At 47.4% G+C, this 22,479-nt stretch overlaps 2 protein-coding genes across 3 annotated transcripts in view; one reads left to right on the top strand and one right to left on the bottom strand.

Moving 5' to 3' along the window:
* The window catches only part of LOC146175912 (long-chain-fatty-acid--CoA ligase 4-like), a 33,684-nt gene extending 17,001 nt beyond the window's left edge, over positions 1-16,683 (top strand). For both annotated transcript variants that reach the window (XM_084582276.1, XM_084582277.1), the window contains exons 2-3: positions 13,597-14,430; positions 15,062-16,683. In XM_084582276.1, the coding sequence (XP_084438402.1) occupies positions 13,714-14,430; positions 15,062-16,489 (2,145 nt within the window). In that variant the 5' untranslated portion in view covers positions 13,597-13,713 and the 3' untranslated portion in view covers positions 16,490-16,683. The remainder of the gene's footprint in view (positions 1-13,596; positions 14,431-15,061) is intronic.
* Positions 1-22,479, bottom strand: part of barr (non-SMC condensin I complex subunit H) — a 166,717-nt gene that overhangs the window by 71,319 nt on the left and 72,919 nt on the right. The window lies entirely within an intron of this gene.

Genomic DNA, 22,479 nt, shown 5'->3' with positions numbered 1-22,479 from the left:
TCCGGCAGTTGACGGCAATGTGACCCTGCTCATTACACCTAAAGCATGTTAGCGGCTACCTAGCCTCAAGCTTATTCTTTGTGTTCTGCGCGTTGGTCACTTCCCCACTTTTCTCACTGCCGTCCTTTCTAGGGAATTTGCCTGAAGAAACCTTCATTTCTTCGTTTCCAACTCTAGCAAAGTGCCTTTCCTGACGGTTATTCACTCTCAACTTGGGATTGCGGGGCCTATCCACTGCTGGGTTGCTGAATTGTCGGCGCGAAGCATACTCCTCAATAAGTTCGGCAGCTTCAGTTGCCGACTTAATTTCGCCTCGGTCCTGTAACCAATTTCTTTCTTTTTCTGGGAGGCAGTTATAAAACTGCTCCAAAAGAATTCGCTCGACTACAGCGTCCCTATCACTGTAGGAATCAGTGCTCTTTAGCCACTCGCCCAAATTAACTCTTAAATTGTACAGGAATTCAGGGTAACTCTCGTCCCTGGACTTAGTAGCGTTCCGAAAACGTTGTCTGAACGCCTCGGCGCTAAGCCTATACTTTCTCAGAAGGCAAGCTTTGACCTTCTCGTAGTTGTCCGCGTCCTCCTTGCTTAGCCGCGCGACAACCTCCGCTGCCTCGCAGGGCAGAACCGTCAATAATCTCTGAGACCAAGTGTCTCGCTGGAAGGACAGTTTTTCGCAGGTTCGCTCAAAGTTAGCCAGATACAGACCGATATCCCCTGATATCACATATGGCTGCATGTACTTTGACATCTTGAAATCTGCCTCTTTGTTGAGAAGAGGTACCGCTAGCTGGGGACAATTGCCCGACCTCTTGCTCAACTCTAGTTCTATTTCCGGAGCTCAAGTTCTTGCTCCAGCCTTTTTGCTTCTCTCTCAATGTCACGCTCACGCCTCTTTTCCTCTTTTTCCCGCTCTTTCTGCTGTCTGAGCTGCTCCTCCTTTTTTTGTCCGATGAGGTTCCATGCTTCACTGAGCTCCTCATCATCGGCTCCCAAATCATTGATTGCCTTTGAAATCAAGGGTTTTCGTGCCAAACCACTTGTATCAATTCCCAATTCCTCACACAATAGCAACAATTCCGGTTTCTGCAGCTTTTGTAGGTCCATGATCGCTCCCAGTGTCGGCTACTTCCAAAACAACAGTGCAAACTACCAAACCTAAAGGCGTTTCAACACTTTTTACCAGTTCTAAAATCTAACCCTGTTCTAGAACCTGGTCCACATCAGAAGAAAAGCCAAGCACTCACCCACACATGCGATCGATGTTCCGAGCTGCTCTCTTGTTGGCCGATTGTTGCTCCTGCTTGTTGCTTGAGATGCCACCTCCGATCACCAGATGTTGTGGCTTGTAGCTTCAGATCCACCTCCAATCACCAGATGTTGTGGCTTGTAGATTCAGATCCCACCGCTGCCACCAGTTGTCGTGACGCTGGGGCTACGTCGACCCGGCCTTCACTTGGTAGCGTGCAGAGACTCGGGGTTGAAGAAGGATCGAATCTTCGAAGTTGGTGAAATATGTACAAACAGGATTAATGGCACTTTGAGAAACTTATTTACAAGATTATTTACACGAAAAAGAAGGGTACATCAGCAAAATGACAAGCGTTAAGAGTTCATAGCGAGAAGCGACTGGATGAGCCGTTTACCCAGGGCTCAGAGCGACATTTCGTGCTCTGCAGCGTCCTTAAAACCCCCCTATGTCCAGCCCCTCTCTGAAGATGCTGACCAACCAAATCCAGGGCACGCCCCTCAGGTATCGGCATCCAATCGAACACATCACTGCACTGATGGTCTGAAGCACTGACTGGTCCGGCATTCATTCGTTGGGCGTGATCACTTGTTGGCGGGAAAAGCTTGGGAACGGCGAGGAGAGGAGGTACATTTCTATTCTTCAGCAAAGAAACCACAGGCTGGTTCTGACAAGTGGTTTTACTTCTCCGAAACCCGAGTGCACGTGGCGCCGCATCCGCTCCCAGCATTGTCCGTTTTCGACAATTGCAAATCTTTCCTGCATTCCTGGGAAATCACTTAATGGCTGTATGCGTCATGCTCCTTTCTTGTCCTGCACGTCAGCGGACATGTCACTCTGTCGTCTCCTTTGGAAAGTAGGCATTCCTCACTGGACGATAGGGCTTATCGACTGGAAGGGTGAACAAAAGAAAGAAAGCACTTCCTGCATTTCCCGCAGGGGGACGTTTCTTTGTGTTTTTCCAGACGTTCTCTTGGCAGGGTCAATTTGGCATTTGCAGAGTGTCCACAAAGCAAAACAGGCTTACAAAACAGGATTCCTGGAAACAGGCTCACTTAGAGCCATTGGACCATCACCACATATTCACAGCACTTATCCATGCCCACAGGCGAACAATAGAGCGCGCAAATGCGGATGCTTGGTCGTAACAGCGTCCTCCAAACTGGTATAAAGCAAATGAAAAGCTCAGTATCTCCCGCATTTTTTTTTTTTACGTGGACATCTGAACCGCTCCGTAAAGGAAGGAAGGAGGGTCCGAGTGAAAGCACAAAGAAAGATTGACGTGTCATGCCGTAGTAGAGGGCTACAAATAAGAATGTTTTTAGGATAACATCCCAACGCCGAGTAGAATTAATAATAACGGAGTAGTTACACTTATTAACGTCCAGTCAAACACACCCGTACGTCTGCACAGGAAAGCTATACAGGTTTCCCAAAAAAATCGTTGAAGAAAAATTCGCCCTGGACCGAGGTTTGAACCTTGGACCACTGCCTGTCCGGGGCCACCTGACGTACCACACAGCACACGGACGCTTCTTCATTTCACCTCCATCGAAACGCAGCCGCCGGTGGTCAGATTCAAACCCGGGTACTCTGTCCTCCACCAAGAGAGGGCGGAGATGAGTGGAAGATAAGCGGAATAGACGGAGATAATTTTGGAAGGCGCTCCCCTCAGAGCCATCACGCTAGCTCTGTTTACACTACTGCATATTGGCCTGAAACCTCTGTCGCCAGCTCTTTTTATCCGTCTGTAGGGGCCTGAAGGCTATGTTGTATTAAAATAACCAAGTATTTGTTCTTCAGCCTTGGCCACTTTATACTACACTCCTTCCAAATTATAAGTCGTTAAGCGGCAGAAAAGGCAGGTAGTCCAGCATTCCACGAAAGTCAACTTCTCGTCTTGTATATCGAGGTGTACTAAACTGAAATCTTGAATATTTCGCCAGATGCTCTAGCACTGAAGGAGCATAATTTTGCTTTTCTTAACCTCTCTTCCAGATGAGGTTTCTTCCTTGATAGCAATCATAGTTGCCCTTTCAAATTAGCACTTAACGAGAGTGGAAAACCACGCAGTATTAAACGAAAATTACGAGCCGAAACAATTTCAGATAACAAATAGTATATTAAAAACTGCTGCTGATTTCTTTGTTTCTGGCCTTTTTCTCCTCCCTTCATAACGTGCAGACCCAACTAGCCTGCCGACTCACACTTTTCAATTCAAGTTCGTTGCAAGACTGAAGGGAAACAGAAAAATTCGCGATAACGTGACTTTTGTGTTGAAGTACCTCGGTTCGAACCCGACCGCCGGCGGCTGCGTTTCGATGGAGGCGAAACAAAATGGCGTCCGCGTGCTGTGCGATGTCAGCGCACGTTAAAGATCCCCGATTTCAATCCAGCCTACACCTTCAAAGATATCACGATGTACTATCAGAATTGTCATCGCCTTTGCCCCAGCCCATGTTAAGGCCTCAAAAAGGCGGATGAGCGGCTCCTTCTCCGCCTTTTCACCAATACATTGCTGTGCCCGGCAGCACTAAAACATTTTGACCCCTCCTTTAGTGGCAGCTGCCCACACTGTGGAGTGGTGTCTTCTGACATCTATCACGTGGTGTGGGCCTGCTCCTCTAATCCGGCTGTTCCCCCCATCCCCAACCCAACCCGGGAGGACTGGGAGGCGATCCTGCTCGGCTGCCACGACTTACAGGCCCAACAAGCCTTAGTCGGGCGCGCCTGGGCGGTGGCAACCGCCACTGGGGTCCCAAACTAGGGACCTCCACCTAGTGCTTGTAAGGACCGGTCCCATATGGGCCGATCCGAACATACCTCCAGGCCCTTGTATAGGTAATAAATGTTCTTACCACCACCCACCGGGTGGTCGAAATTACTCCGGAGTTTTCACCACGGCACCCCTTTCTCGTTTTCCGCTTTCACTCCCACTTTCCTCCCTTTACGGCGAGATTCAGGTGTCCACAGAAACAAGTGTGACAGATACTGCGCCTTTCATTTCCTGTGAACTCATTATTATATTTAAAACGGAATGCATCCATATTTCAAGCAAAAGTGAATGACACCTCTACATTTGCTCCAAGTACCACTTCAGATATAATTCAACTTGCTAGATATTTATGCAAAGTAATCTTTGAATATATTGCTACCTATTCCAGTCACATCAGGCGCGAATGAATATGAACCCTCAGAACGAGTCAGTACAAAATCTATAGCCACTATGCGATTTGTTTGTGTGTGCTAAAGCAAGCATAGAAACTATGCATTTTTGCCACGTACGCGCCTACAGCTTCCTTGTTTCATCTGCTGCCAAGTAGGCGTATTACGGGAACGTACACGTAACATATTGTGCTCATCCAAATCGCTGGGCAGCACCTGTTTCCGCTTCCACGCGTTCTTCATTTACAGCAGTCGTACGATGCGTGGGGCCATCCGTGGTGGTGCGATAGCGAGCCTCCAACGTCCGGCACGTTGCCAGCAAATGACACATATTGCATGAAAACTTGATATTTTTCATCCTCTCGTACAAGATATGTCCGATGAGGAGACCGACTCAAAGCTGAGGTCACCTAAGCTTGTAACACTTATTAGGAAGACATTGTGTGTTCACATGATTTGGAAAAATTTAATTATACCCCCAATTATCTCAAGCGCCATGTATAAATTAAATGCTCCTTACCACTGACTGTTTGGTCATGCTTTGGGGGTGTTTGTCACCGACTAGAATACTTGTATCTTAATAGCAGGCATGTTAGTCTACATGAACAGCATAAATATTATGAAACAAGATGAAGCACCGGCAGGTTCACTTTTCTCTTGCGAGGTAAGCTGAAGCAGCAGCAGCTGTTGCTGTTCCCCTCTAAATCTTATGGTATATACCCACACAGGGGGATCGACCAAGAATTGAGGTGCAGAGATATTTGTTTTTTACATGGATAATTGCATCGCCGAACATTAGCAGCTACCAACTCGCAACGCTCGGAATCATACGGTTTACAGAAAATTAGCCATGAACACTGGGAGGCGAAGCTGACTCACACAGAGCTAGCTCCCCCTTCAGCGCCAGCTGATCGGTCAGGCCTGGAGGGCCGTATTCGCCAATGGTTTCCCGGACCTGAGTGAACCACCCACGTAATCACTTTGTATCAATAAAGTTTATTCACTCACTCACTCACTCACTCACTCACTCACTCACTCACTCACTCACTCTCTCTCTCTCTCTCTCTCTCTCTACACTTCGTCTTTTCAGGACGAGATGACCGATGATAATAAATATGTACAGACAAAGATGACGTTCACGCACACTTCCCCTTCCCGAGCGAAAACGACCATCCTGGTCGCAGATTATAGACGTTGTGGCCTTGGCGCCTAGGTTTAAGCCGAATGAATGATGCGCTTAGGAGGAATTTTCGGAGGTGGTAAATAATCGAAATGGTGATCTATTATGACGTTTGAAATATTAAAAACTTGATCGCCCGGGAAATAAGAATGAACTGGAGTGTATTTGTTCACGGGCTCTTAAGCAGTTAGGAAAATTTTACCGATATGGCACTAGAAGACTGGAAGGAAAGATAACATTGCCAGGATTACACTGTGAGTCAAGAAAATGGAATCAATTGAAAAAGCTTCACATTGTATTAGCGGCATTCTATCGAAATATAGACAGGAAAATTATAGCCTAAGCTTCGGGGAAGTGAAAAACTTGACGTCGTCATATCGTGTACGCATATATATAGACGCACAGCTGAAATCAGAGCAAGGAAATGGACTTGGACGGGATCCGGAAAAAAGATAACCAGCCGTCTTTTGCAATGTGAGAGAGGACCGCAAGGGGAGCCAGACGTTTCCGGTAGCAGCACAGACTGTGGCGGAGAGATAAGACTGGGAGGTTTTATGGCACGCGGTAGATACCGCACATGGCTAAGGGGAGATCAGTGAGAAGGAGCGCTTTCCCTGGGACGAGATTAGTTAAGCCAGTTATGATGGCTGTTAATAATGAAATGAAGACTTTATCCGATACTGACTGCCGCCATCAGATAGGTTCTATGTATAGTCGTGACTCGTAAATTCGGCGCTCGTTAACATGGCTCGAGTTATGGCCAGTTTTCTTTAACGATCAAACTTTTTTCTTTTACGCCTCGTTAATATGGGAACGCTGTCTGGACAAGAGGAAAACGCACGGATCTCATTACGTTCGTGTATTTCTGTCGCGTTAATATATATTAATCGTGTTTTGAACGTACATTCAACTTTTTATGTTCTTGAGCTGTTTTTGCTGTCCTGCTTGCCAACTGTAAGGGGAGGGGGGACAGTTAAGCTACCATCGCACGCAGCTTTTTTCCCCTCTTTCCTCGTCACATGTAGCTTTTCAATCTTCTGTACGTGTGTGGTGAAATAAAGTGAAACTGAAACTGCAGCTCCTGCCAAATCGGCGACGTCACGTACAGTCGCATGACGTCACACAACCCTACGACCAATCAGTGTGCCGTCGCGTCAGCTGCCAGGTACCACCTGCAAGAACTTTTTCTGTGATTTTTCGCCCACGGTTAACGCCGACGCCAAATTTTGAGGAGAACGGAAGAAACAAAAAAGTACAAATGAGCGAGCGATCACCGTTATTTTCGTGGTTTTATGGTCTACACTGCAAAGTTGCCAACTCGATGCGGCTTAACCATTTCCCGTATTGCACGAATGAAAGGTTCCCTTTAGCTCGTGTCATGCAAAAAGCCGCATTCGGCAGCTTTCAGCCGGTTGGGCACTTATACATAGCAGCGATTCGTGGGATTCGCGACAGTCATTAGGAAGGTGCTATGCATTACCAACACTTGCGCTGTGATTACTACTAGACTCGCCTTAATTCTTTGAACCATGCACTTATGTGCACTTATGTGCATGGCTCGATGCTAATGACTGCTGTTGGGCGCACATGTGCAGCATAAATGAACATATCGTATATGCCCTCACTTTTGTCACTAGGGCTTGTTTTGCGGTAGTTCTTAACGTTGCACTCTGCAAGAGTTTCGGTGAAGGCGCTTCCTCGTATTCTGCGTGGGATTCGCGACAGTCATTAGGAAGGTGCTATGCATTACCAACACTTGCGATATGATTACTACTAGACTCGCCTTAATTCTTTGAACCATGCACTTATGTGCACTTATGTGCATGGCTCAATGCTAATGACTGCTGTTGGGCGCACATGTGCAGCATAAATGAACATGTCGTATATGCCCTCACTTTTGTCACTAGGGCTTGTTTTGCGGTAGTTCTTAACGTTGCACTCTACAAGAGTTTCGGTGAAGGCGCTTCATCGTATTCTGCAATGCTGGTAAGCAAAACACAACTCACACGACACGCATCGCGGTGGAGTGAAACCTTCCGTAGTCATTGTCCAACAGGAACGTTTTCTGTCGAACTCACCATTCCGAAAAATGGAAAAATTTGTGTCAGTTTAGGGGACGACTGTGGCAGCACACTTTTTGGACGTCATTATACACTGCACTAGAAAAGTCATACGCTGTGCAACATTGATGCTGTCAGTCTCCACTTTGTTTTTTTTTTTCTTAATGATGAAAATTGTACAACACTGATCTACTCTTTTTTTATTTTTTTATTCTTCCGGCATACTGTCAAACCCAACAAGAGCTTTTACAGAGGTTTTTAATTTCTTGCCGAAGACTATAGTGGTGCTGTAATTACACTGATATCTGTAGCACTCATCCCCCCCCCCCCCCCCCCCGTAGATGTCCAATCATTCTCGCTAAATCAGGCACGGGTACGTTCTCTATATCTTCTGTACGTGGCACGATTTCTCGCCAGGGCTGTAACTCAGTTTCTACATTTGTAGGACCGCAAGCCGGCAGCTTGGTATGTAGATTCTTTTCCCATCCTCCTTCATACACGATGTGATGCAAAAGCATATTGCGCGAAAACATTTGCGGCAACACTCTGCCTTTACGAGCGTGATGCGAGAGCGTTATAACGGCACATGTTTGCCGGGTTTCCTTGAATATCCTCGCTCATGTAATCATTAATCCCTTAGTTCTGCCTCTATCGGCATCCTCATAGGCACACAGCCGTATGTGAGGCGTCACCTGACGTTGACGTTAAGCCTCGTTTATCTACGCTAAACGAACTTGCCTCTGTGTTTAGACACAGTGAACTATAGGTTAAGGGTAGCGTGTTTTATTCGAAATGTAAAGGCCCTGGAAGGCTAGACTCTGAGATCACACCCACCCACCTGAAAGGAGAGGCCTGAGTTGGCAGCTCCTGTGCACTACGTCCTGAGGTCATGTGACGTCAGACAACCCTACGACCAATCAGCGTTCAGCCATTCCAGCCACTAGAACTACTACCTGCCAGAGCCATGCCCGCGATCATCCTCTCACAACGCCGAGGCCGAATTTTCTAGAGAACGGGACCTTTCGATGCTATCACTTTAAAATAAATCCTGAACTCAGCTAAAAGTCGAAATAAGTTAGTTCTCGTACCCGATCAAGCAATGAACTCGACAACTATAATACAGCGTGCAAACTGTCTCTTGCCGTTTTGCTCATGTCGGAGCATCCGACCATACATTCAGTTCAGTTCAGTCGTTCAGTCGTGTCCGACTCTTCGTGACCCTATGGAACATGCCACGCCACGCTTTCCGGTCTCTCAATATATCTTCCTAACATCACATAACTTCATCTGCAGTGCCTCGAGGATGCCATCTAACCATCGCGTTCGCTACCTACCCCTTCTCCGGCGACCCTCAACCTTTCCCAACATCAAATCTTTCTCCAGCGACTCCTCTCTTCTCATCAAATGACCAAAGTAGCTGAGCTTTAACTTTAGAATTTGACCCTCCAATGAGCAGTCAGGGTTTATGGTCGACAATATCGACTGATTTGATCTTCTGGCAGTCCAAGGAACTCTCAAGAGTCTTCGCCAGCACCACAATTCAAACGCGTCAATTCTTCGACCGTATATTACAGCGGCTCCTAAGAAACAAATGTTCATGCGCTCCAATCGCTTCATTCGGTGGCTACAAAAGAAAAAAATGGCCTTCACGAGGCCTCAAGGCCAGAAGTTTTTTCTTCCCTTAACAACACACCGCTTCAGCATCTCCGAGTGTACGCGTCCTCGGAATTCCTAGTACTCAAGCGGTTTCGCCCTCAATTTAAGCGGATATCCGCCTTTCTCGAGCCACGATAACTACACAGAGGAGCTCAGTGTTGCGCAAATATTGGCGCCGCTTTATCTGCATCTTGGCGCCAGTGGCACTCGAAGAGTTCATTCGCGTGAAACGCTGATTTGAGATAACGGGCGTTGAGTATTTATCAACCTTCGGAAATCAGAAGGGGGCAGCGGGTCGAGGGGACATGAGTGCGAAGTCCGTTGAACGGGATGCTACAAAACGATAAATTGCTCGGATTGCAATCGACTCCCTTCATCGCAGTTGCGTGCAGGAGATATCCGCTTGTGTCATGTCATTGAACGAGTACGCCACGTGGAAGAATTGCGAACGTGATATCGTTAAAGCGCGCATTCACCAGAAACTTCGGGGGTCGTGACAACAAAATTGTCCGATTGGTCAGCACGGTGATGACGTCACAGGTCGCGACGTCATTCAGCCACCGCTGCGGAGTGCCTCCTAAATTAAGAAAAACGCTCTTGCGGAAAACAAAAAGAGGTCGAATGGGAATCGAACCACTCCCATTTCGATTGCAAGTCCTGCTACGCACTCAGCAGCACAGAGGAGCGTTCATGTGGCGATCGCCTCATATCATAGAGCGGACAGTAATCACATATTTCTTTACAGCTGCAACTTGTTGGTTAAGACCACTGATTAGTACATTAATAAGTACTAGTGTGGCTCTAATGCTTAGCTACTACTTGACACTAAGTAACACTATTACTTGTCCCTAACACGAAGCATAACTAATTATCGCTACTGATTATGACCACCACTTAGCAAACAGCGCATTCCCCCTACGGCCATGTTACAGCATCAACCGTGTTAAGGATACTTTGGCGTACCTCAAGTGTTTTTTACAGAAACGTCCGTGGTCAGTCCCTGTGTTGTCTGTACAATTATATAGACGGCTAGACTTTCTTAATTCATAATGTTTCCGGCACTTTAGATGCATCCTTGGTTGCTGTATTGGCATGGCTTGCGACTAGCAGTTTATTTTCTTTTATTTTCTTTTTTAGAGTCCACTGTTCTGCTTTTAAACAGCTCTTCTTGCAATTCATGTGCACCGCAACAAGCGTCCTGTCGGTGTCAGACAGCGATTGCGATGACTCCGTATTTCTTTTCCTCTTCAACTTTGAGCTCCGCCAGCGCTTTAACGCCCCCTTTCGGGGAACGTAATAACGTGACATTTTCCTATCAAAGTCTCCACAGAATTTCTTTTTTTTTTTTTGTCGTTGCTACAGGATTTTTTTAGTGCTCTTTTGTTCTATGACTTATCCCTTTTTCGTTTAGGCAGGGATACGGAACAGTACTACAGTGCTGGAGAAAAAAAAAGTCAGCCATCACAACAAAATAACAAAACATTTCCATTTACAATTCATGCGACAAAGTATCCGTTAGCAACGTACTTGTCGTGTAAGCCCAAAGTGCATTGCCAACTGTGGGAAGAAAGTCGTGATTATTAATTAGATATCTTTATTAGCCTACATACTCTTAATCTTCTTTTTTACCTTATTTTGTTTCTTCGCCTTCATACTTCAATATTCTGCCTTCTTACAGCGTTGCTATCATATCAGAGGTCAATATCCTTTAACTTCCCCGGGTGGTTGAAATTTCCGGAGCCCTCCGCTACGAGGTTTCTCAAAGCCTGAGCCGCTTTGGAACGTTAAATCCCATAAACCGAACCAAAACCTTCTAACTTCTTTAGTGCAGGATGCTGCGCTTCCATAATTCAGCACGTTTTTCGCATTATATCCAACCTTTACTTTAAATCCAAGTCTTTCGTTATACCCATGCCTTTCGTTAAATCCGTCTGTCGAATGTCCCGTTTCTCCGCCACAAGAGGAAGGGGGAGATTTCTTACTCTTCATCTTACGTGGTGGTCGCAGATATGGGTCAACCGTGGTAGGAGGCAGGGAACTCCTACCTCCTACCGCGGCAGTGCATGGACCTGGGCTCTACAGAGAGCTCTGTCCGCTAGCCATGCTCGGCCAGCTGGTCGAGCAAATAGCAGAGCGAGCTCCAATGAGGAGTGGAATGTGTTGGATATGTGGGGTACTACCAAGGTTTGTGGGCATTCGCACAGGTGGTGTGGGGGGGTGGCCTTGCCGCCTCACAAGTGCTGCAGAGGGGAAGGGTCACGGTGGAGTGGTAACGAACTAGCGGTGAAGAAGCAGGATGATAGGTCAAGCAACTGGGCACAAGGCTGTTGCACGTACCTGCTAGTGCATTTGTAGCCGCAGTGGTTGTCTAAAAATAGTTGACGAGCGGTAAGCATTTTCTTGGCAAGTGTTACCGAAGCACCATCTTGCGAGGCCATCTTACACACGTTAGTTATTTAAGAGACCTGTTTACTAGTTTGCGATGGGGGCATGTTTCGTCAAGTGTAAATTTTTGCCGGACACACGTGGTAAATCTCGAGGAAGAACCCGCAACGATTTAAGATGCTCAAAGTCATTGCTTCCCTCTAATTGCATTCGATAGAATAATGAAAAATAATCAATTTTTTATACACAGAATAGTTAGAATCAGTTATTGGAATTTTACTTGTTAATAATCTTCATTTGCTCCAAAGCCTTAATGTTTACAAGCAGTATTTAAAAAAAGAACATTCTGTTATCCCGCTCATCGTGCCCTTTGTTCACCTCCACTACTGAAGTCCAACTATTGCAACTATCTGCCTAACTTACCTTCGTTACCAATTTACACACCTTACCGGCATTCATTCTCGGCGAGTAAATTCATATTCGTAAATTCCAATCGCACTATCCCTTAACCAGACATGCAAATAATTAAAAAAAAAGAAAATAATGCTTCAGTGCGCCGAGTTGCCATGAGTCATTCGGTGAGCCGCTGAGTCAACGCTCCGGCCAGCGCGAAGATCAGACCCATTTTGAGTAACACAAAAGGGGTCACTGTATCTTGAGCGGTGCTTGGAAAGCAGAATTTCGATTGTAACAATAGCTTTTTTTTCTGTCGGCGTCGGAACAGAGGTCGACGCCATGAACTGCAAGCCGCAGCTTTACATCCCTCCCCTCTTGCGTAACCGCTCGAGTAAAAGCCCTACATGGACGTACGCATGCATTCGCAAGAAATAATGCATCGTTCGGTCGTGGTTTTGCAACATGGTGAGGATATCCCCGCCATTTTTCCAACGGCGACACAGCGGACACTTGCTTCCTCCAGCCATGAGATAAATTGGAACATGGGTGCCAGCCGAGTAACTGGAGCACTTTATGGCTGCAGTCGACAGACGACACCGCAGTTATTTTGTTTTGACTGTTAACTACGCTTCTAGTGCCACACACCCACTCTACAGCATGGGCCAAGAAACAGAAGGCGTAGCGAGGCTACTTAGCCTGACCGGAATCTGGCACACTATATGCAAAAACAACTTCTTCTCCCTGTTTTCCCTTTGCGATATGCAGTGATACCAGCGCTTCTGTCTCAATCGGTTTCTCTCATTTTGCGTAGCCGTATTCGTCGCCTTATATATCGCATTCCTTATTTGTGTCGTTTTTTTTTAACACGCCAACACATCCATATCCTCCAGTGGCTATCTTATCTGTCTGCCCGAAACATCAGCTGCCCCCATTTGCATGCGATGAAGAGCAGACGAAGAAGACGGTGAGCTGCCGGCGACAATCGCAATGAAGCCATTGGATGAACTATATGTATAAGCCTTTGTGCAAGGCATGGTTTGCTCGCTAAATTTCGCTCGCTAAATTGGGTGTTGTCCTCCTGCCACCTTAATAGCGTAATTTGTACGATATGCGTCATAACTTAGCTCCTGATTCACGAATGTGTCGGAATTCAAACAACGTTGTATTCTCGCTTGATTCTCGGCGATCCACTGGAAGGTGAGCGCCGTGCAATGTGCACTAATTCGCGAATACCAGTGCAGTACATCACCGTGTCACTAGTTTCCGCTGTCTTGCCGCAGCACTATATCTATGCTTCAATGCCAGTTCTTTTGTTGTTTTTTTCTTGCGTCTTCCTCTCGTCAAAAACATGCCACACCACACACTGAATGCCGACACCTAGTATTTGCACAAGCGAACTGCCAAGGCCAAATATTGCAACCGCAAACTACCTTGAAAATTGGCTGCTCGAAAAGTGATTCTATGAGCCCCATACTAACAATGTGCGTCATCTTTGTATATTGCAGGTCCACAGGCTTCGACGGTGAAGGGACGGCCGAATAAGGCACGACCGAAGGCGTCCGTGATCAAGACGCGTACTCCCATCGGTGGCCTCCCGACCGGACCTTCTATAGGAAAGTGCGATGCATCCGCTCGCAGTTCGGGGGATCCTCGGCTTTATGAGGGTCCTCTGGACCATCTACGACATTATTACTCTGCCTATCTACGCAATTTTCGCGAAGCCCTGGGTGTACTGGAAGCGAAAGCGAACCTGTTTCGCCAAGCCCCTCATCGAGGGCGACCCGTCCTCTCCGTACCGGGGCGTCAAGAGCGGTTGGATCGAAACCATGAAAGGAGCCCAAACTCTGGACAAAGTGGCGCGCGCCTCCATCCGCTTGCACGCTCGCCAGCACGCGATCGGGACTCGAGAAGTGCTGGAAATCCGCGAGGAAGAACAGTCCGATGGCAAGGTCTTCAAGAAGCTCGTCCTTGGCGACTACGAGTGGCAAACGTTCGAAGAAGTGGACCGCCAGATTGACCTCACTGCTCGCGGCTTGCTGGCCATAGGCGCCAAGCCGCGCCACTACATAGCTATCTTGGCAGAGACGCGTCCCGAGTGGTTGCTGACGGCGCAGGCCTGCTTCCGCACTAACGTGCCGCTTGTGACCCTATATGCGACGCTCAGCAATGATGGTATCGTAAGCGCCATCAACGAGACTGAAGTGACGCATCTGGTCACTTCTGCGGACCTCCTACCGCGAGTTCTCAGTGAGGTGGACAAGATGCCGTCACTAACCCACATTGTTTACATAGAGAATGCCTGCACGAAGTCTCCAGCAACGCCGTCTCATGGCCCACAGGTTAGTGAAACAAAAGCAAGGCCATCTTTCAGCGCATCAAATTATTTAAGCTTTAGAGAACGTGTGATGATATATTAGCCAGTCAGTCAGTCCGTATTTTATTTGCTAAAACCGGATCTTCCTGCAGGTGAGAGACAAAAGGCATGATTGCCTAGGGTCAATGACCCCATAACAAATGAAGCAACCTATAGAGAGCTAGCACAATAGTAGAAATGAACAGAGTTGCCGCGTTGAAAATGAGGTGCAGCCGAAGTTAACTGTGAACTTTTGCTTACTATGGAGTATACAAAGGCTTGAGCTGAGATTGTACATTGTAATTGTGAATCGTACCGGTGCTTCTTTTCCACGCGTACGCATATTTAGACCTTTGCGAGCAAGAAAAAATAAGTGTAGGGAATAGGCGAGGTGAATTGCTTCGCAACAATAAACTTTTCATTAAAACATTAAACCAAAATCTCAGCGTGAATACATGCAAAAGATTTGTTAGCCGCCCATGATGGCACTACCTGGAAACACCCTCCATGGTTGCCATGCTCCTCGAGGAGAGAGAAGGTTTGGGGTCACAATCACCTTGGCCAATTCTTTCCTGCATGCTCCTTCCCGAATGCACATCTTCTTTCCCTCACTGCAGGTGGTCCCATTCTCCAGCCTTGCCAAATACGCTGCAGACTACGAGCTGCCGGAGTGCGCGCCGACGGGTGACGACGTCGCCATTGTCATGTTCACCAGCGGCTCGTCAGGAGTGCCCAAGGGTGTCGTGTCTACTCACAGGAGCCTCGTGGTGGAGCTGAACGCTTTCGCCGTCACCTCGCAGACTTACGGCGTCTCCGACAGCGGCGACACGTACATCGCCTACCTGCCACTGGCGCACATGTTTGAACTGTGCGCCGAACTGCACCTGTTCGCTGTCGGCGCTCGTATAGGGTACTCCTCAGCGCAGACCCTGACAGATAATGGCACCGCCCTGGCCCGGGGATGTCCTGGCGACGTCTCCCTTGTCCGGCCGACGCAGATCGCTTGCGTGCCGCTCATTTGCGACAGGTTGCGCAAGGGTATCTGCGAGGTCGTTGCCTCCAAGGGAGCGTTCTTCAAGGCTTTCTTCGACTATGCCGTGCAGTACAAGAACTTCTGGCTCGACCTCGGCTTCGACACGCCCGTCCTCAACCAGCTCCTGTTCAAGAAAACCCGCCACCTTCTCGGTGGGAACTTCAAGGTCATCGCGTGCGGCTCGGCGCCTTTGTCCAGACAGACACGCCGCTTCTTGCGGGCCTGTTTTTGCTGCCCAATTGCCGAAGGTTACGGCCTGACCGAGACAGGAGGTGCGTCTACTATTGTGGATGCGGAAGACGTGGGCGATGGTGGCGTGGGAGCTCCACTTACTGGATGCTACATCCGGCTGGTCGACTGGCTCGATGGTAATTATCGCATCTCAGACAAGCCTAACCCTCGCGGTGAGATCGTCATAGGGGGCAGCGCCGTCGCCAAAGGCTACTTCAAGAATGAGGAACTAACGAAGGAGTCGTTCCGCGAGGAAGGCGGCGTTCGGTGGTTCTACACCGGAGATATCGGTGAGATATTTCCTAACGGCACGATAAAGATAATCGACCGTAAGAAGGACCTCGTCAAGCTTCAGCACGGCGAGTACGTGTCCCTCGGCCGCGTCGAAATGGTGCTGAAGACGTGCCCGCTCGTGGACAACGTGTTCGCGTACGGCAGCGCGCTGCACACGTACATTGTGGCTCTCGTGGCGCCTAACATTACGCAGTTACGGCGCATCGCTCAAGCCCTGGGCAAAGAGCCGGTCGCCCCGCTTAAAGAACTGTGCGAAGATGCGGAGGTGGCAAAGGCTGCCGGCGACTCGATCTTGGCGTACGCGAAGTCGAGCGGCTTGCACAAGACCGAAGTGCCTCTCAAGGTGAAACTGTGCTTTGAAGAGTGGATGCCGGACTCCGGTCTTGTGACGCCCACATTGAAGCTGAGGCGGAAGCCGCTTCAGACTTTCTACCAAAAAGACATTGACGCGCTCTATGGCTCAGGAGAGGATGTCAGACTTCGTTGAGGGTGAGATGCGTGGCTTTTACGCCGGGAGGAGGTTGAGTGCTTTTCAAAAAGCATGCAGTGTTCAAAGACGTGTTTCGATGTTTCAGTGTTGTTTTTTTCGCACAATGAGCGATCATATATAACATTCACGTACTATATTTTATCGAAAGTGCTTCTTACGGAAAGGTGAGACGAATAAAATTTTAAAGTCTGGATGTTGCGTTTTTTCTGAATAACGGCCAAAGCTGAGGGAAGTATAGTACAAGGGTCTAGCCGCCCGGTGACATTGAGTAAGCCTGGTCAATGCAGTAAGTGCTGGAACAGCTGCGGACTCGCGGATATGCCAGGGGAATGGACTTGCGTCTGTCATATCTTGCAACAACTATAGCTGATTATTTTCAGTGCGACTCTAACTTTGTGAGGCAATTAGCTTTCGTTCGACTTGGATGCAGCTGTATGTTTTTATGAGTACATCTACTACAGCGAGTACAAAAACACATAGGGGGCCACAACATTGAGCGTAGGTCCAGCGAAAACAGTTTCTCTCAGCAGAAGAGTGCATTTTAGAATTACATGAAATTCTTTCGTCAAGGTAAGCGCACTGCTGCTTCACGTTTCTAATTGTGATTTTAACTTTTTAACACAGATATACGAGTACCAGCTAGCATCAGAGGTACTTACAAAACATTCGTGGTACTATTGACACGTTCTTGATTCAGTTTTCAAGTTTTATTTTCGAACCCTCAGAGCAAATCTTGTGAATGTTACTTTTGTTAGGATGAAAATCGCGCAACTTTAGAAGTCCTTCGTATTTCAAGGTAACCATGCTGTTTGAAGCGATTCTAATGTCAGGCCAAGATACGAGTCAGCGAAAGTGTGGAATGGGCAAACAGGGATAATGAAGCGCTCGTCGAGATATATAGGCATATATGTGAAAGAAGCAGCAGCCACTGATCCAGCCTTACACGCCTGAACCATAAGCAGAATCCAAGAGAAGCACTGATGTTCCTTACTTTACTCTCGCATCTTTGTGTCGCGAGCACGGTGTATGACGAGTTCATTGTGAACTGTCGCTGCGCGCTATGCGAACAGGACGTCCTTGGGTCGCTGTGTACTAAAACTGGTGAATTGGACCAACTTAAGTCAATGGGAGTGCATTTTTTATGAAAGGGATGATTAGAAGGGAAAATTATTTCGCAATCAATGCACGTGTTAATCTCGACAGAAAATAAATATATTCTATTTCATTCTATAATTTTATAAAGTTATGGCGCCTGTCTAAAATGACTGTACATTAAACTCTCCCCTTATCTAATCATCGTCATCATAAAAGTATCATCCCCTTTTGTTTTCCTTGATGCGAGTGATCCAGCTTCTTTCGCGTATACCGCTTTAAAGCGGCTTGAGATCACAAGTTTGCCTTTCATGATCCGGATCTGGTTACTATCTGTCATACATATTTGACTACCACTTCCGGTGTTTCGCTACCTATTGTAGACTTATGTTCCAATTCCCCAGACTGTTTATTAATACCTTAGTCTTCTGCATATTAATTTTAGGCCTACCTTTCGACTTTTTTTATCTAGGTCATCAATTATTGACGATAAACTTATATTAGAGCACCAGAAAACAGAAGCAGGCAGCTATTCGGGACTCAACGGCAGTGGGTGCTTCTACGCAATGGAATACTAGGCAGTGGATGCGACGGTTGTCGATTTCTCGTGCAAAAATAGCCCGACTTTAGGTCATACACGTTCATTAGCACATGACTCCACTGGCGATTCCAGATTCGGGAACATCTCAACCTGCCTGTGTTGCCTTTATTCCTTCCCTCTCTCCCTTTCATGGTTTAGCTGCGTCTGCCGCTGTAGATCCCCGTTCCAATAAAATATTTTCACTCACCGGTCATCGGCATAGAGAGAGGATTGCCCACGTGGTGCCCACTAGTCATCGACCCCTACACGCGTCGTAGCTCAACGGAGCTGAACTCTTTCCTCTCTCATCACACCGGCCACGGTCACAGTCCTTATCCCCCCGGCGGCTGTTGTGGCTAGACGGAGTGTCAACATAGAGCCGCGTACACCGTACTCGGGGACGTGTAAGGAGTGGACAAGGAGTACCCTTCGTGTGTAAGCACAATAGCTCTATATTTACAGCTGTGACACGGCAAGCAAACGGACACTGATAACCTGTAAGGGTGGCGCAACAATGGCGCGTGGAAGTAGGTCACTCCATTCATCTCAAATCAGGTGGAGGCGCGTAAAGGGCGTCAGGATAAAAAGAAGAATAACACAAATGTAAGCCTATTTAGCTTAGCAAAATTACAACTATGTATGTACGCTATAGCTTAATGATGCTTACGAAGTTCGCGCTTCCAAACGCGTCGCTAGTTTTGTTTAGGTATTTAGTCTGCTCCTGGCATCGGCGTTGTATCGTGGACGGCGTTCAATCACACCTGTAAGCACGCGCCTTCTCTGATGGCTGAATGTGTATGACGTGCTGCTCTCTGATTGGCCACGCCTGTGTGACGCGGCGCTCTCTGATTGGCCACAGCTGCATAGCATGAGAGATTGGCACGCGGAGTGTTCGGCTGTGGTGATGGCATAGTGTCTTAATGCGGTGAAGAGTAAAGCTGATTTCGTACGCCCCGCTGTGGAATGGCAGCCCAGTGGCGGCCCTATATATTTCATTTTCTACCAGGATCATAAACGGACAGTATAGACAACGGCCAAACAGCTAAGTTAAAGCTCTGGTGCTAGCGTACTAAGGAACTTCTTAAAGGAGCGGTGGTGCTGTTCGTGGTGTTTACGTACAGGCGTGATTGGCCTTACAGTGGCCTGTCGGCAGTTAATTCACCTGCTTCACTTAATTAGATTGTTGTGTCTAATCACAGTTTCATGAGGTGACCTCTAACGACTTCGAGTGCATAGTCAGGGTTCACCGCTCAGCCGAGAGCTCTAATGGGGGCTCCACGTAATGCGACCCGGATGTCGGCGCCGCCCGAAAAGGAGGAAATGTTTTGAAAACGCTTCATTGGGTCAAAAGTGAGGTATTTCTAAATTGGTCTCCTACGACCCATTAGAACGTTACGCATGGCCATCACTATAAACCATACAGGTTTTACGTAACCAGGATAAAGATTCTGGGGGGAAAATTTATAGTCACTGCACCGCGATAACACTACTTCACAATTCTATCAGGAACTGTGTCAGGCAGAATTTCTCCAGAACTGTTCGTCGCATCTTAACAGGAAGTAGACAGGGGAACTTCATTCGTAAGGCTAGGGGGGGGGGGGGGGGGGATTTCAGCGAAGAATATCTTAGTAATCACCGTTTCGCTGAATGCTGACTTCGCCTGGCTAAGTAGCACAGAGGACGAATTTCAAAGCATGATCGAATACTCTTAGGGAACACAACCGCGGCCATAAGAATTGTTTTAGAGAAAGCAAAGGTAACGTTCAACAACCTCGAAAGAGAACAGCAGTCAACTATAGGCAGCAAAGTTTCGAAAATGGTAGTGGGGTACATCTACTTGGGGTAGATAATGACCGCAGACCCTGGTAACTAGAGTGTAACCAGAAATACATATCGGCTGGAGCACATTTGGGAAGGCCTTCTCGGTGATGAGCAGGAGGTCATTGTTATCACTTAAGAATTAACAACTGTATCCTGCCAGTACCCCACATAGAGAACATTTGTGGAAGCTAACAAAAAGGGTTTGACTTAAAATGAGGGCATTGTAATCGGCCGTGGAGAGAAAAATGAATTTGGTAGGGAATATTACTTTGCAGCTTATAATAAGGTCTTAGCAGCTGCCACAAAACGGTTTAGTTTGTTTGTAAGGCTTAACTTCCCAAAACGACTCAGGCTATGAGGGACGTCATATTGCAGGTCTCCGGAAATTTCGATCACCTTGATTTCTTTAACGGCCACTGGTATCGCACAGTACACGGCCACGCCTTTCTTTTCCTCTCCCTCGAACAGCGGCAACCGCGGTCGGAATCGAAATCCTGCCTTCGGAATCAGCAGCCGAGCACACTTACCTCTGAGCCACATGAGTGGTGGGAAAATGGTAGGTGTAGTGTTAAGGGGACTGAAGAGAACAGACTGAGTCGGGGAGCAAACGTGAGTTAATGACCGTTCTAGCCGAAATGAAGCGGGGAAAAATGGCGTGAGCAGTTCATATAATGCATGGCAAGACAACCGATGGTCATAAAAGATTACAGAGTGGATTCCAAGGGAAGACAAACGTAGCAGGTTGCAGCAGAGAGCCAGGGGAAAAAATGAGATAGTGAAGCTCACACGGATAAGACAGGTGCAGATGGCACGAAGCAGGGTTAAGTTAGAGGTATGTGGGAGACGAGGTCCTGAAGTTGCCGCGTTTAGGCTGATAGTAATATCATGTGCTGTTTAATTACTTTACTCTACAAACTTAAATACCTGACGAGGCCATCAGGTCTCAGAAATGCCACGTCACGTTGTATCACGTGATCGGGTATATATTGGGTAAGCTGATATTACGACGTCGCTCGTGTAACGTATTCACTTGATTGTGCTGCGCTTTCGTGCAATTTGCGTTAACCTGAGCCTGTGCAACCACTGCTTTGCGCGTACATCTGCGCTTTTATTTTCTTTTTATTTAGACAACTTGCACATCTGAACCTCTGTGGAAGATTGTCTACCGACTAGAGTAACGAATTAATAGGGTTCACCGCATTTTGAATCAAGCACAAGGCGCAAAACAAGTCGCGTCGCCACCTTTGTCACTATAGGAACAAGAGTCCAAGCAACAATGGTGGAACTGCACACCCTTGTCGCTAGCTGGTTCGTCCCTAACCCTCAGTATTTAGATAAGCAAAACAAAACCCTGAGCAACAAAGCTATTTAGATGGAATTAGGAATTAGGAGAGGCAGGCTACAGGAACAATAACGGTGTGTTCTTCTGTTACGTAGCACTGTTCACGGAAACGTTCATACGGAAATGGACGAATGCCCGGTGCATAGGAGTATCAACGAAACATAAATAATGAAGTTGCGCAAAGAAAGTCACTTGAGGCATGAAAACACTAGCTGAGTAAAAGAATTACTATAAGAATGCTTTTATGCAACACGACATTTCACGTCTGTTTATTATTATCACAGCTATAACATTCGGTTATAGTGAATCCCAAATATATTGAACCCAGATATATTGAACCAAGATAATTGAACCCAGATATTGAACCCAGATATAGGCGCAAGCAGAGCTAGCTCATAAGCTTCATTTCGTTATACCAGTTATTTGAAGCGTGCGATTGCGACCACGGAGCGGCGCGTGGGATGTCCATTGACTTTAGTGGATGTGTGCCTCGTGTGCCTTCCTTTTCAACGCCTGGCGCTAGGTTACGCTCGGAGCGCAGGTGCTCGCGCGTGCGCCTCGCGGGTCGACACACCTGCGCAGATGCGTGTGCTGCCAGTACACCGGCGGACAGCACATCGTTGTGGGAAGCGCGCAGCTGACTTATGTTAACTGTATTTACGTTTATTGGTTAGAAAGGAGCCTATATGTTGATGTACTTTATATATCCAATTATCGATATATTGAATTATTTCGCCATTTTCTTCGAGTTCGATATGTCCGGGATCGACTGTAACACAGAAGCATGATCCTTTCTTTGAGTCCACCGATGTCTTGTTACAGTCGATCGGAATGTGCTTAGAATGTCGAAAGTACGACTTAAAACGAAAGTAGTTTAGAAGTGGCACATAGTGAAAGACGGGTCATGCGAAATCCCGGCAAATGTGAAACTTCGCTTCACAGCGCCATCAATCAGTCAGTCGCTCTCGTCGCATTCCACGGGCGCCTGCTTGGCTGCCCCGCTTAGAAACCGGTCACAATGAATGCGGCGAGGCATTCCATGCGTAGGAAAGTCGAAACAAGCATCAGCTCGCTCTTGATTCGCAGTGGGAGAGAGGTCGCCGACTGTTCAGATGCAAGCGAAAAGCTTATTCGAGTCGTCGGCAGTTGGAC

Source organism: Amblyomma maculatum, chromosome 10 (assembly GCF_055883805.1).
Source record: "Amblyomma maculatum isolate TAMU_Amacu chromosome 10, ASM5588380v1, whole genome shotgun sequence".
In the NCBI taxonomy this organism is placed as follows: domain Eukaryota; kingdom Metazoa; phylum Arthropoda; class Arachnida; order Ixodida; family Ixodidae; genus Amblyomma; species Amblyomma maculatum.
Note: the sequence above shows the minus strand (reverse complement) of the source record. Positions and strands in the feature narration are given on the sequence as shown.